Source organism: Octodon degus, unplaced genomic scaffold, assembly GCF_000260255.1.
Source record: "Octodon degus isolate 3935 unplaced genomic scaffold, OctDeg1.0 scaffold00079, whole genome shotgun sequence".
Classification (NCBI taxonomy): domain Eukaryota; kingdom Metazoa; phylum Chordata; class Mammalia; order Rodentia; family Octodontidae; genus Octodon; species Octodon degus.
In genome coordinates this window covers 8,626,965-8,642,506 of record NW_004524655.1, presented here as the reverse complement: position 1 = coordinate 8,642,506, position 15,542 = coordinate 8,626,965, and the positions used below count along the sequence as shown (strand labels likewise).

Below are 15,542 nucleotides of genomic sequence, written 5' to 3'. Positions count from 1 at the left end.
ACAGGGTCTCACTGTGTAGATCAGACTTGTAGTGATCTGCCTGTTTACAGCCTCGCAAGAGCTGGGATTACAGGTGTATACCACCATGCCCAGTCTCAATCTGTCTCAGCACACCCCAGGGGGCGAGGCCAGCACAGCAGGCCTTGGGATCGAACTCCCAGCCCCTGCATCAGTCTAAGCAGGCACTTTAATCCACTGAGCTATTTGGCTGGCCATGAGTTTGAGTTTAAATCACAGCACGTGGCGAGTGTCCGCTTGTTGGTGCATGCAGGATGTTCTAGATTCACAGGCCACGTTTCTTCCAGCCAGGAGAAAGGATGGGGGTGAGAGAGACAAGCCTACCCAGGCTCCAGAGGTGGTCTTCTGGGTCCTGGGCTCCATGGCTGGGGGACCCAAGGCAGGCCACTGCTTCCAGGCCGGTGTCCTTACTGGGGGAATGGGAGGGTGGTCATGAAGGTGGCAGTGGGGCCACAAGATCAAATGTGTAAGCAGCATTGGCTTAGGGCCACGCTCCCGCAAGGGGCTTAGTGCCCCAAGCCCTGTCCACAGAGGACAGCCAACCACTCACTCCTGCGTGACTCCACCTGGAAAGCTGGGTGTGCGCGCTCTTTAGTCCTCTCTGTAATCATCAGACCCCTGCTGGGGCCCTGGGACTTGGCTCCTCCTCTGGATGCAAGGTTCCCTGCTTCAGCACAGCAGGGGGCACAAGGGGTTGCCTGCACCCAGCAGAAGACTCAGCCGCTGTCCTAGTCTCTTCTCCCCAGGCCTTCAGGCCCTCGAGAGCTGGGGCTCTGGGGGTCCCCAGGTTGGCTTAAAAGAGGGAGGCCTGTGGCCAATTGGAGGGCTCCCTGGGCCTCAGAGAAATGATGAGAAGATTCTAGAAGGTACGGAGAGGGAGAAGGAAAGGCATCCATTGAGAAAGAGCAGAGGTATGAAGCACTGAGGTGGTGAGAATGACAGTGCACCCCTCCTGGGGCCCAAAGACACTGCTCTGGGGTCAGAGAATGGCCACCCCAGCATGAGGCACAGGGAGGTCAGCTGGGGATGGAGCTGCCAGAAGCCAGTGCAGTGGCAAGGGGCAGCCTGGGCAGTGTGGGCACCAGGAGCACAGTGGGACTGTGGGATAGAGCGGGGTCCACGGGGATGGAGGGGCCTGCAGGCCATGCCAGAGATGAGAGAGGAGCAGAGGATAGAATCTGCTAAGAGCGCTCATGGGGGCTTCACCTGCCTTGCTGCTACCCCATCTGCAGCTGAGGAAGCTGAGGCTCAGAAAGATCCAGAAGCACATCTATTGTCGCCAAGCAGGAAGGCAAGGCTGGGACTTTATCCTAAAGCTCCTCAGCCACAGTGACAGAGAAACTTAGGGACAGGCACATGTGAGGGTGGGACAGTGTAACAGCCAGAGGGACAGCAGAAGGAGCAGGTGGAAGGGGCTGGTCTTCTCAGCCCAGGGCGGGAGGCTCAGGGACCTGAAGTGACCACCCAAGGCCATACACCGCAGTCAAAAGCACTTGAATCTAGATCTGTCCCAGAGAAGCCCGTGCTTTGTCACAGCCCCAGCCACAGCACTCTGGGATGTCCGTGCCTCAGGTTATGAAATCTGGGTGACCCTAGGGAACTCCAGGTTGGAGAGAGGCCTTCCTTTGCATTGAACCCATTTCTGGGTGGGGGTAGTGGTACTGGGTCACTCAGCCCAGGTACTATGGAGCCCAGGACTTGGGGTGGGGCATCTCCTCCAGGAGACATCTACTATCTGCCCAGGGGGCCCAGCAACAGCCCCAGACTGAAGCAGAAAGATGCAAGTTCTAGTCCTGGTGACCCTGGTCCCAAGCACAGAGCTTTTGTTCCACCTGCCCAGCCTCAGTGTCCCCATCGGAAGATCAGGAGTGCCTGCTCTCTGTGCCCCTCCTGGGGCCTCTGCACAGACCCGGCAGGCAGAGGATGGCTCTGAAAGTGCCGGGCATGACAGCCATTGCCACAGCACTCTCAGGCTGGGGTACATGGACTCACCCTGTTTCAACCCACAACCTGACTCTTAAAGGGCCCCCACTATGTGTAGGGGTGCTGGTGACAAGGGGCTGAGGAATCACAGGCAGGAAGAGGGGAGCACGAGTCTCATGTGGCTGGGGTAGCATGGGGGACCCTGGGGTGCAGAGGGCACTCAGCCGGGGGTGTGGGAGGCACAGCCTGCCCAGAGGAGGTACCTGTTCTCAAGTGGGGCCAGGGACAACTGGCTGCCCTGCCCCCAGCCTGGCTCCCCTGTGATGTGAAGAGGCCTGAAGAGGCCCTGTGAAGTGGCCCCCGGGGATAGACTAGAAGGGAAGGAAGAACAAGAGGGGTGGCTGGCGGGGCCTACGAAGGTGGAGGTCGTTATGGAGTATAGGGGTGCCAGGCCGGGGTGGAACAGGTGGGTGCAGAGGGACCAGGGCCCAAGGAATGGGGAGCCCGAGAGGAGAGGAAGAAAATGAAAGCATCCTCAGCGTTGCTCTCTCTCCTCAGCGCCCCCACATGCTCAGCCCGTGCTGAGCACCTCTCAGTAATCCTAACTCCATCCTGCCCGGAGTCTCATTTTCTCCACATGGAAAATGGGGGTGGCAGAGAACTCAAGGTGTGCCACCCAGGAAGTGCTCAATAAATAGCAACACTTGGTGGCGGCAGGGGCAGGTTTGCAGGATCCACAAGCCTGAAGCTTCCAGACCCCTGGGCACCTGGCTGATGTTAGCAGAGGCGTTAGCACGGGCAGATGTAGCAGCAGCTAAATAAGTGCTCATACCACAGTGACTGTTCGATGCTGTTCAAAGTGTTTCCTAAGTAATAACAAACTTAATTCCCATCACAACCTATAAGAGAGGAACAATTATTTCCCTCGTTTTATAAATGAAAAACTGAGGCCGAGGGAAGTTAAGCTTTAGTAGCTCAAGGAAACCAGGATTAGAGTTGGTGCCTTCCCCCACAGGTGTGGCCTATGGGATTTGTCCACTGTTTGGCTCCGTGCTGGGTCTGAGAGCCTGGCTTTTTACAAGGCCTCCAACTACTCAGGGGCTTCGCAAGGTCTCTAGCCTGAGAAACGTGCCAGCAGGGAGCCACCTCCCTCCTCCGGCAGGGCAGCGGGGGCGATGGGGAGCCGCAGCAGGGCGCTGAGCAGGAACATGCTCGCACCAGCAGACCCTGGGAGGTTGGCCGGCCATGGGCTGGGGCGGGCAGTGGGGGCATCTTCCCCAGCAGGCGGCCCAGCAGGCCCTGCTGCTCCATCTCGCCCCATTCCCCGCAGTCTCTGAAGGCCTAAGGGGACAGATGGCAACACCCAGGCCTGCACTGTGGCTGTCAGCCCGATGAGTTACGATTAGGCCAAAGGGGTGGTAGGTGGGGTGCGCAGAAACAATAGCATGGCGACCTCAGGACAATGGGGCCACGTGCCACGGGGGAAACAGTCGTTTGTCACACAATGGGCCTGGGGGGGGGGCGGCAGCCGGGCCAACTGCTGCCGCAACATGACATGGGCCAGCCACACTTTCAAATCATCTCCAGGCTGTGTTTTCCTATGAGGCAGCCAATGGCAGAGACAGCCGGACAGTCACCTGATGCCAGCTGCGTGGGCTGTGGGCCCTGTGACAACTGAGCAGTGGTGGCCATAGCAACGCTAATTGTGGCCCTAAAATACAAGGAGGGAGGAGGGAGGTGAGGAGGGGGAGAGAGAGGGAGAGGAGGGAGAGAGGAGAAGAGAGAGGAGGGGAGGACAGACGGAGCTGAAGGCAGCCACGCAGATGCGGGACAGGGCCGCGGTGCCCTGCGGCAGCTTGCAGATGCATAGGGAAGGCAGATACCACCTGGCTGCCCTGTCCTCTCTCTCACCCTCTCTGCTTCATGTGGCCCTAACACTCCTGTTTTGGGAGACTGGGATTTGCACTGTGGGCCTCTTACAACACTGTCCAGCCTTGGGGGTGGCACAGTCAGTGGTATTAGTGAGGGTCCTGGGCCCAGTTGGAGGCTGCGTGCATTACAGCCCAGACCAGATGCCACTGAGAGGCCTGGTGCTGCCTAGCCCGAGGCATTCAGCACATCAGGTCCCCTGGGGCTGCCCCACTTGGGTATCTGTGTGGCTCCCGCAGTGGCAGCCTCCTTCCTTCCAGGGATGGCAATCTTCCTGGTCACATGTCTGTTGAGGTGGGGGACATCGGTGCTACCTGGGAAGAGCTCTGACTGCAGACTGAACTCTGCAGTTCTGGCTCTACCGCTTCCTGTGTCGGGAAGTGACTCCAAGCCTCAGTTTCCCTACCTGCAAAAGGGGGATATGGATATACTGTAGGTCTCAGAGTGACTGCAGAATCGCATAGGACTGATCTGTTGAGCTGGCTATCTACGCTCTCTCCACGTGGCATATGTCACCATGTTCCACGTAATCTACACAGGCTACAGCACGCCAGGAAAACACCTGAACTTGGAGGTGGGCAACCTGGGTGCTGTGATGGCTCCAATTCTGACAGGGAAGCTGGGAGGGACCCGGCTCACAATCCCAAGCTGCTCTGCACCATAGTGTCCCTAGGAAATCCTATAGTGCCTGTCTTTCTTGCTGGAAAATGAGAAGAGGGTGAGGATCCCTTATCCAATGTATTTGGGACCAGAAGTATTTCAGATAAGAGACTGTCCAGATTTTGCAATATTTGCACCTACATAGTGAGCTGTCTTGGGGATGCGACCCAGCTCGATGCACAAAGTTCACTTACATTTCATTTGTACCTGACACATCTACCCTAAAGCTGAGTGTGCACTGTACTTTTTGCATACTTGTGTTCTGACTGTGACCCATATGTAAGCTCATGGTGGAGTGAAAGGGTTTGAACGCTGAAGCATTTCAGCTGCTGGAATGCTGGGTAGGGTTGCTCATGCTGTAGCCGCTGGGCAATAACAAGCACGCCTGCCTGCTAGGGCACCTGGCAGTGCGGACTGGGCTCACCTAAAGGACATGAACAGTGCTGAGCCCGTATCTAGTGAGTGCTCAGGAACCTCGGTGTTTGTCACTTTGGCAGTAGGTGCGGAGGAGGATGTGGGGTGGGGAGACCCAGGGCAGGTTGGAGGGCCAGAGAGGCGTCGTGTGGTGAGGGGCAGGGGGTGCTTCCAGGAATCCAGGGGCCCCCAGGAGCTGCTGCCCGAAGCGCTCCCTCCCGCCCGAGCTCCCTGCTCCTCCCTGCAGACTCCTGCCTTCTACCAGCGATGATGACCTCCCTGGGGACCTGCAGTCGCTGTCGTGGCTCACAGCGGTGGATGTGCCTCGGCTGCAGCAGATGGCAAGTGGCCGCGTGAACCCAGGAAACGGTGGCGTGCCACATCCACACCCAGGTAGGCTTTTAGGATAGGGCAGCGTAAGGCTGGAGGAGGAGGATGGCTCCTGGCTCTGCCTCCCTTCATGGCTGCTTGGCTACAAACAGGTCCTTTCTGCCTCTCTGAGGGCTCTATTTCCACATCTGTTTAATGGAACTAAATCCACCTTCCATGGAGGGACTGGTTTAGGAACAAGAAGGGTAACCAGCGAACTGTGGCCCAAGTCAAATGCAGCCCTGGCCTGGTTTGCAGGGGCTGAGAATGGTTTTTAAATCTGGTGTGAGTCATCCCTGCACTCTGGGAGGCTGAGGCTGCAGGATCACAAACAGGAGCCCATTCTGGGTATGACAGCAGCAAGACCCTGTCTCACACACCCCCAAAATAGGCTGAGGATGTAGCTCTGCACAAAGGCCCTGGGTTCAATCTCCAGTACCAGAAAAAAAAAAAATTACCGAAAAGCTAAAGTGTACGGCTCCTTTTGCTAGAAGCCTTGGAATCCTGGAACACAAGAGGTAGTACATGGCAGCTTGTCACAATCTTGGCAAGTGGATTAAATGTTTAAACACACACGATGTTGAAGAAAAACAAAATAATAACCAAAAATGCAATCACCGCAATATGTTACAGGTGTGCCAAGTGTTGGAAAATCACAGTGAAGGGCCGGCTAAATGGTTCAGCGAATTAAAGTGCCTGCAAGCAGGCGCAGGGGCTGGGGATTCAATTCCAGGGCCTACCGTGCTGGCCCCGCCCCCGGGGTGCACTGAGATGGCAATTGAGACTAGGCATGTTGACCTGTAATCCCATCACTTGGGAGACTGTAAACAAGAGCCTCACTGTAAGTCTGATCTAGTAGTGAGACTCTGAATGCCCTGTAGACCATTCCCCAAAATGCAGGAAAAAAAAAAAAAAAAAAAAAGAAAAAAGAAAATCAGAGTGAAGTACTTATTTCATTGGGCAAATTGTTCTTGAGCAAAACATGTAAAGCAAGGTTCAGTTAGCAAAAGTTTTTTTTTCTGCAAAGGTCTAGGAAATACATATTTTAGTCTTTGTAGGTCCATCTGTAGCTCTGCTATTTCAGCACAAAACAAGCCAGAGAAATATGTAAATGAGTAGGTGTGGCTATATGTCAGTAAAACTTTATTTACAAGCCAGGTAGTGGGCCAAATTTGGCCTGTTGGTCAGTTTCCTAATCTTAATCTAGAAACCCGGTGGAGAGCTGTGTGATCTTGGGCAAGAGCTTTCTTCTGTGATCTATTTTTTCATCCATACTGATGCAATATAGTATTCAAAGTGGGTAAAATAAGGCAGGCCCTTCCTTTGTCACTGCAGCCTAGCATGTGAGTTTTGCTTGATTAGAGGTGGCTGCCTACCATCAGGCTGTGAGAATCTGGGATGGATTAGCCGTGCCTCTCACAGACCCAGCATAGGAGGTACAGTTCACACCTGCTATTCCTGAGCTAATTCTTGGCAGAGGGCTTGGCAAAGGGGAGGGGAGGCATAGCAGTATTTGGGACTGAATGTAGAAGCACTGGGGAGCTAGGGAATGTTTCTGATGAGATGGTATGAATAATGAGCTGATGTTTTACCTAATGGGTGACAGGAATCTAATATCACCTACATCTTCCTCATCCTCATTTATTATGGGCTCATATCTACTGGTATTTTATCTTGGGTTCAATAAGGCAATAGTTAAGAATACTTGATAGAAGATCTCATTCAGTTCTCATAACAATTTTATAGGCAGCTACTAAGCAATACTAGTAGCACAAATAAAAGGGGGAAACTGAGGGTGGCTCACGGTCACACAGCTGGTAGGAATGCCACTTTTTACCACTGTACCCCAGCAAGGAGACTCGCCAAGTGTATAATCCATGCCTGGTCCTGTGGGTGGGGAGCAGCTGTAGTCTGCAGCCATAGCTACCGTCTAGCCAGCCCCATGGCTTCTCTGCCTTTTCTCCTACAGGTGCCCTGGATGGGACAGCTGGCCTGCACGTGGGAGTCGCCCCTGGGCCTCTACTCCACAGCCCAGCTGGCATGGCCCCCCGAGGCATGCTGGGTCTGGGCCCCATGTCTAGCCACAGGGCCAATGTAAGTGCCACTGCATGGACTGGGTGCCACCCAGGACTGGGGCTCCTGCTGTCACCCTGACCCTCTATTTATTGCTCTCCTGGCCCAGCACATGAGCCAGTATCCAGCCAGGGGCCAGCCCTCACCCAGTCTGCAGAATGCACCGCAGCTCTACTCCCCTGCTGTCGAAGCGCCGTTCCCACTGCCCCCAGGGGTCCAGCAGGTATGATGCTTCAGAGAAGCCCTGGACGCAGAGGCACATGCCGCTGTCTTGGGCCAGCCAGGGATCTCTTTGAGGCTATTCACTGCCCAGCCACCCGGGGGATATAATTTCCAGGATGCCTGTGACATGAAATCATCCATTCAGTGTCTGCAATTCCTTCCACAGGCAGAGACAAGAGTGTATTCTGTGGCTGTAAACCCCTGCGGCCCACCTTACAGAGTGGAGGGGGCCTCACAGAGTGGGGGTGTGGGGATTGTGACTGACTTACGCTCTTCCTCACCTTTTCCCCTCTACTGTCTGCCCAAGTGTCCTTCTATGGGCCTCTACAGCTCTTCATTTGGGGCGCGGCCTCCCTATACCCAGGCTCACGTGGCAGTGCATTCGCCTCAGGAACCGCATCCCAAGCACTACCCTAAGCCCGTCTATTCCTACAGGTGAGGTGAGGTTCAAGGGGCTCAGGGAGGAGACAGACAGGGGAAAGGACTTCACCTACAGCGACCACACAAGCTGGGGGAGGTGACCCAGATTTCCAGGGAGAGGTTGGGGGAGTGGAGAATCCCTAGGTAGGACTGTTCTCACAAAGAACCACAGTGGGGCAGTCTACCCATTGGGGTCCACGACCTACTTCAGATGCTGGCACTCCATTATTCAAAAGCTGTGTGTCCTCAAGGACATTCCTTGGCCTCTTTGAGCCTCTTTCCTCAAATGCAAAAAGTCATCAAAATAATAGTATTGTGAATCTCGGGTGTTTGGGGAAGGAGGAGCAGCCTAGGGCTTTCTAAAGGCCCTAGACATTAATTATGGGGATAAGATAAAAAGAGGTGGGTGGGAGAGACAGGCCTGGGGAAGGTGCTGAGAGTGTCCACTAGGTGAGGTTGGAGCTTGTTCATGTGGGGGCCAGCAGGGCAGGCTTCCTGACAGAAGGAACCTCAGGGTGTCAACACGAGTTCGCTTTGTGCCCTTGTGTTCCTTCTCTTGTCTCTAGCTGTCTGATCGCCATGGCCCTGAAGAATAGCAAGACAGGCAGCCTGCCTGTGAGCGAGATCTACAGCTTCATGAAGGAGCACTTCCCCTACTTTAAGGTGAGGATTCCCACCCATGGTTGGGTGGTTGGGTGCTAGAACTACCCTGATCTTCCCCTGGCACTTCCACAATCCAGGGCTGGCCCTAGGCCCCAAAGCCCCCCCCTGGGGGGCTCCCCGCTGTATCTGTATATCTACAACTAATGACACACGCATGTGCATGCACAGAAAGGCATTAGAAAAGAGAAAGGGAAGGGGTGTTTGGACTGAGCTCTGATGGATGAAGAGTTCACCAAGCACCTGGGGGGGGGGACGGGGAGGGGAACAGGTCTAGTTATGCAGCACAGACTTAGTAAACCATGTAGCACTTGGCAAGAGCCCTCACCTCTCTGAGCCTTAATATCCTTATCTGTAAAGCGGAGAGCACACCCAGTTGGCAAGTTTATGACGATTCTGCTCAAAGAGATCTCAGTGGCTGCTGGCATAGGGTTTGGCCATTAGTAGTGCTATCCTTGGTAGCAGCAAAGCAAAAAGAGCAAGAGATCAGAGGGTACCCGGCTGCGGAGTTCCTGGCCAGGAAAGAATCCCTAGCGGAAATAGTGCAGCATCACGCGTGTGTACGCAGGGTCTGGGTACGTCACAGCATCTGGTTACCTAGCAACAACGTGAGCATCTCAGAGCGATTTGCATCCAATTCACTTGAGCAGGTACTCACAGAGAATGAAAGCCGTTCCCACTTGCTGGCTGCTGAGTGGGCAAGGCGGAGGATGACGTGATTTAGTCAGTGGGCGTGGGCGGCATCCGTGTAGGAACAGGAGCCGCCGATTGTGCTCCCCGTGGACCTCTCTTTTGCTTGTCACTTGACGCTGACTACCGGAGGCTGCCCTGAAATCTCTGCCATGATGGTGTCCTGTCCTGTCAGGAGGGAGTTTGGGGGCACCCCGGCCAGGAAGGGCTTTACTGGGTGGTCTCTGAAAGGGTTATGAGCCCTGCGTCTCCCCCAGACGGCTCCTGACGGTTGGAAGAACTCCGTGCGGCACAACCTGTCCCTGAACAAGTGTTTTGAGAAGGTGGAGAACAAGATGAGTGGTTCCTCACGGAAGGGATGTCTCTGGGCCCTGAACCTGGCCCGCATTGACAAGATGGAGGAGGAAATGCACAAGTGGAAGAGGAAGGATCTAGCCGCTATTCACCGGAGCATGGCCAATCCCGGTGAGGCCCGGATAATCCCACCACGCATGCGCACATGCGTGGCCCTGTAAACAGGTGCATATGTGCGCACGCATCCATCACCTCTCTGCCAGGTGTGTGCACACCTCAGGCAGGATGATGGGGAAGTACATGTCCAGTGTGCCGTATCCATCCCTGCCCAACAGCTGGCAAACTGAGACATCTGGATCATAAAAAGCTGTTAGCTCACCATCGCGTCCAGTTGTTTGCGCAGAAATGCTGCACTACACTGAGATAGAAGAGGCATTTAAAATTAACACCCAGGGTGGGCTGGGATGCAGGAGCTAGGCATCTGCCTGTGCAGTGGGTGGGGACATAAACTGGGAAACTTTGTGTGGGCAAAACAATGCATCTAAACCCTGCAAAGTGGCCAGGCTTGGTGGTGCAGGTCTGTAATTCCAGCTTTTGGGGAGGATTGCAAAGTTGAGGATAGCCTGGGCAACTTGGCCAGACCCTGCCTCAAAATTAAAAAAAAAATCAAAAGGGGTTGGGGGTATAGCTCAGTGGCAGAGCAACACTGGGTTTAGTCTGCAGCACAAACAACCATCCTGCAAACGCTCCTCATGATTTAGTCCTTTTATTTCACCTCTGACCGCTTATAAGGACCTCAAAGATTTTTAAAATTTTTTTTAAAATTTGTGTGTGTGTGTGTGTGTGTGTGTGTGTGTGTGTGTGGCCAGCTCAGCCCACCAGGGGGCGGGGCTGGCTGGCATGTGGTGCTGGGGGATTGAACCACAGTCCCTGTGCTTTGCTAAGCTTGTTCTAAGTAGGTGCTTTAGACCACTGAGCCATCTCACCAGCCCCAGGACCTCAAAGATTTGAGGGGAAAAAAGTATGGACTGAGTTATCCACACTTCCTTTCAGTTGCCCGAGAAACAATTGAAAGCCATCTAAACATTCTACAGTTAAATATGGTGTCATATCGTGCAAATTTATTTATTTATTTATTTTGCTGTACCAGGGATTGAACTCAGGACCTTGCTCTTGCCAGGCAGGCACTTATTCCACTGAGTTATCTCCCCAGCCTTCATGCAAATATTAAAGATAAAATATTTTAAAATTATTTTGGAATATAAAGAAATAGCAATACAATGAGTAAAATGGAAAGGTTATTAATGATTATACAGTACACAATTTTAAAATGCATGTGTAATCTGGGTGTGGTGGCACATGCCTATAATCCCAGGATTCAGGAGGCTGAGGCAAAAGGGGGCCAACTTTCTATACATAGTGATTTGAAGTCAGCCTAGGGTACACAGTTAGACCCTGTATCAAAAATCTATCTATCTATCTATCTATCTATCTATCTATCTATCTATCTATCATCTATCTATGATATATAGATATACCTATATATATAATATCTAATATATATATATATCATATCCCAGACCCATTTTTACCACAAATACACACATTTATTTAAAGAGAGAAATATGAATGTTCATCTGAGAAGAATGAACATTTATTTGTGAGTGGAGAAACCACTGATAATTTGCATTTTATTGTTATTTATGTAGTTTTGGTTTTTGGAGACAGGTCTCGATATGTAGTCCAGACTGGCTTTGAACTTGCTAAGTTGTTTTGGATGGCCTTGAACTCACAGTTCTCCTGTCTCAGCCTCCCAAGTGTTGGGATTATAGGTTTATGCCACCATGTCTGGATTTCTGATAATTCTATTCTTCACATATTTCTGCATTGGCTAAAGCATTTACACTGTTCATGGATTACTTTTGATGATTATATTTGATCTTTTAAAAATTAAGTGTGTGAAGGGGCTGGTCAAATAGCTCAGCAGATTAAAGTGCCTGCAAGCAGGTGCAGGGGCTGGGGGTTCGATTCCCAGACCTGCTGTGTTGGCCCTGCCCCCCGGGTGTGCTGAGATGGCAATTGAGACTGGGCATGGTGGCATATGCCTGTAATCCCAGCATTTGGGAGGCTGTAAACAGGAGAGTCGGGCTGGTGAGATGGCTCAGTGGCCTAAAGCACCTACTTAGAACAAGCTTAGCAAAGCACAGGGACCACGGTTCAATCCCCCAGCACCACATGCCAGCCAGCCCCGCCCCCTGGTGGGCTGAGCTGGCCACACACACACATACACATAAATAAATAAAATTAAATAAAAAAAAATTTTTTTAAAAAAAAAAAAAAAAAAACAGGAGAGTCACTATGAGTCCGATTTAGTAGTAAGACCCTGAACACCCTGTAGACCCTTCCCTAAAATTAAAAAAAAAAAAATTAAGTGTGTGAAGTGGGGCCATCCAAGGGGACTCTACAGGAGAAGGCTGCTTTGGCCAGTCCCAGGAACCAGCAGTCTGGCCTGAGGGGGGCTGCAGCTAGTTCAGAAGGTGGGGAGATAGGCTACATGCTGTAGGAGCCACAGGCCCTGGCTGAGGGCAGCACAAGGTGTCCACCCCATACAGCTCTGGGACTTGGCTTGGGAGGTCATTCCACCTTCTAGGAGTGTCCTCATTTCTAATGTCTGTGCTACTCCCGTAGATTCTTGGGACCCTGATGGCCCAGGCTTCGTGTGGTGTTACATTCAGTGAGACGGGAGCCAACCACCTTGTGCCAACAATCATTTCTCTTTTCACTTATTTATACCCAAGAATACTAAACAGGACACAGGGTTTGTTTGTCTGGTTTTGTTTTTGGTGTTAGGGATCAAACCCAGGGTGCCGCACATGTTAGGTGAGCATTCATATCCCTCTGCTCTCATTTATTTATTTATTTGTGAGAGAGAAGGTATGGCTAAGATGCCCGGGTTGGCTTTGAACTTGTGACCCTCCCATCCCAGCCTCCTGGTTAGCTGGAATTGCAGCCCTTTGCCAACATGCCTAAGGAAGCATGTAGTTTTTAACCCTTAGCAGCACTTCTTAATGCCGTGTTTGTAACAGGAAGTGACTAGCCACCTTTGTATGGTAAAACTCTTGCTCCCGTCTTGTGGGATCCAGAATTCCTGCCTCACTGTCCCTTTTAGGCCTCATCAGAGGTCAAGGGAGTGCTAAGGTAACAGGCCTGTGCCGTAAGGCACCGACCAGAGGAAGGGTTAGAACATTTGCTGGTGCCTGTCACTAATCGAAGGCCCAACGCCATTCCTGATGTCATGCTGTACAGGGCATGACCCCATTTCATAGACGAGGAGAGTTACAGAGGCATGCTGAGGTCGCCCAGGCCTAGGCTGGGCTCTGGTCACTGCAAGGTATCCTTAGTGACCTCTCCCACTTGCTTTCAGAGGAGCTGGACAAGCTGATCTCGGACCGGCCAGAAAGCTGCCGGCGCCCTGGCAAACCAGGGGAGCCCGAGGCCCCTGTGCTGACTCATGCCACCTCAGTGGCCATGGCCCACAGCTGCCTGGCAGTCTCCCAGCTCCCACCACAGACACTGATGACCCTGTCCCTGCAATCCGTCCCCCTGCACCACCAGGTCCAGCCCCAGGCACATCTAACCCCAGACTCCCCAGCACCAGCCCAGACTCCGCCTCTGCATGCCCTGCCCGACAGGAGCTGCAGCCCCATCTCCCAGCCTGCCCTGGGCAGGGCCCCCATGGACTTCATCAACATCAGCACTGACATGAGCACTGAGGTGGATGCCCTGGACCCCAGCATCATGGACTTTGCCCTGCAGGGTAAGGTTGGAGGAGAGGGGTGGTGGGAGCTGGGTAGGGAGGGGCCAGAAGACAGGGGAGCACAGGGCTGTCTCATCCAGGCCCGTCACCACAGCAGCTACCTAACGCCAGCACACTTAGCCACCACTTGATCAGCATCACCACATCCCAGTCTGCCATGTCCTCAGGGGCCACTGCCATTTGCTATCCTCATCCTGCCAGTGAAGACACAAAAGCAGCAAGAAGCATCCCTGGCCCAAGGTGACCTGGCCGGTGATGGAGCTGGGATTTAAACCCTGGTCTGTCTGGCCCCCAAGTTTTCATCAGTAACTACTTCAACACACATATGCCAACTTGAGGTCAGGTCATACTCTGTCCCATAGCTAGCCACATGGTCCTTGTCAGTAATTGAGATGTGACACTCTGGAAGGCCGAGGTAGGAGGACTGCAAGTTCAAGTCCAGCCTGGGCGTCTTAGTGAGACCCTGTCTCAAAACAACAATAACAAAAAAATAATAAAAGAAGGGTGTAACTCAGTGTGAATGACTGGAGTTCAAGTGTCAGTACTGTCAAATAAATAATGAACAGGTTGTGAATGAACAAGTGAAGAAAGAACTGGCCAACACTGTGGGTTTCAGTGAAGGCTCGGGAGTGTGCCCATTTGCTTACAGCTTACACGAGTACCCCTGCTGTACACCAGCCAACGCCCAAGCCTCACCCAGCAGCTCCACTCTAATGAGGCTGGCAAGCAAGTTAGTGGGTTAGTTAGTCAGTTACAGCTGTGCTCCTTCCTGCCTCTCCCCTGAATGGCTGTGTTGTTAAGTGTGCCAAAGAGAAATGTGGTTTTGTTCTCCTGGCTTTGACCATGAGATACCATGTAAGGAGAACTAAGTGCTAGGGCCAGGGAGATAGCTCAGCAGCATAAATACCTGCCTGACAAGTGAAAGGTCCTGGGTTCAATCCCCAGTTCTGGGGGGGGGGAGAGAGAGAGAGAGAGAGAGAGAGAGAGAGAGAGCTTACTAAGTGATTTTTTTTTACTATTTATTTATTTATTTATTAATTACAAGTTTTCTCCAGGCACAGGCTCTAAGGGATCCTCCTGTCTCAGCTTCCCCAGCACTGGGATTACAGGCATGCATTACCATGCCTGGTTTCGAGGCCAGCATAGCGTGCCCAAGCTTCTAGGGACAGCCCTGCATGCAGTACTGGGGATCAAACCCAGGTCCTTGTGCTTGCCAGGCAGGTGCTTAGACTGTTGTGCTATCTCTCCAGCTTATAACTAAGTACTTTTAAAACACCATCATGTTAAACCCCTTATAATGACCCTCAGACGTAGACCTTCTGATCATCTGCATTTTATTCTGAGGCTCAGAGACAAAAGTGACTTTCCCAAGGTCTCATGCTAGGAAGAGGCTGGCTGGGACTGGAACTCTGGGTCCTCCACACTCTTTATCTACCATACAGTGTTATCTTACACACCGCCCATGGTCTTTGGCTCTTCCTAAAATGGGGGATTCGATCTCAGGTCTGTTTTACCCGAAGCGAGCTCACCTGAATGCTTTTATCTTTGCAAGGGAACCTCTGGGAAGAGATGAAGGATGAGGGCTTCAGCCTGGACACTCTGGGGACCTTCGGAGACTCCCCTCGTGGCTGCGAGCTGGCGGCCTCAGGCCTGACCCCTGTCTCTGGCAGCAGCGAGCAGTGCTTCCCAGATGTGCAGGTGACTGGTCTCTACGCTGCGTACTCTGCCCCGGACAGCATGGCTTCGTCAGGGGCCGCTTCCTCCTCCCAGTACCTGGGCACCCCGGGGAACAAGCCCATAGCCCTGCTCTGAGCTGATGGCCTCTTCTGCCCCTAGAGCCCTCCTGCTGCAGGCTTGGGCAGTAAGGGCTGGCCTGGGTGTTTCTGGAAGGAAGACCCCTTGCCTTCCACAGGCCTCTCCTGAACATTTGGTGAGGCTGCAGGCTGGTCAGGGAAGCAGGTCCTCTCAGCCTGGTTGTGGTCACCTGGGCTCCTCCTGGGACCTTCTGGGGTCCTCCCAAGTTTAACGGACCGAAGAGCATGCAGCTCGGCCT

The 15,542-nt window shown here is 52.9% G+C and overlaps 1 protein-coding gene across 1 annotated transcript in view; it reads left to right on the top strand.

Moving 5' to 3' along the window:
* The window catches only part of Foxn4 (forkhead box N4), a 23,778-nt gene extending 8,477 nt beyond the window's left edge, over positions 1 to 15,301 (top strand). The window contains exons 2-9 of the mRNA XM_004636288.1: positions 5,192 to 5,337; positions 7,283 to 7,407; positions 7,496 to 7,609; positions 7,916 to 8,043; positions 8,595 to 8,691; positions 9,636 to 9,843; positions 13,097 to 13,489; positions 15,042 to 15,301. Of these exons, the coding sequence (XP_004636345.1) occupies positions 5,192 to 5,337; positions 7,283 to 7,407; positions 7,496 to 7,609; positions 7,916 to 8,043; positions 8,595 to 8,691; positions 9,636 to 9,843; positions 13,097 to 13,489; positions 15,042 to 15,301 (1,471 nt within the window). The remainder of the gene's footprint in view (positions 1 to 5,191; positions 5,338 to 7,282; positions 7,408 to 7,495; positions 7,610 to 7,915; positions 8,044 to 8,594; positions 8,692 to 9,635; positions 9,844 to 13,096; positions 13,490 to 15,041) is intronic.
* Positions 15,302 to 15,542: the final 241 nt, after the last annotated feature.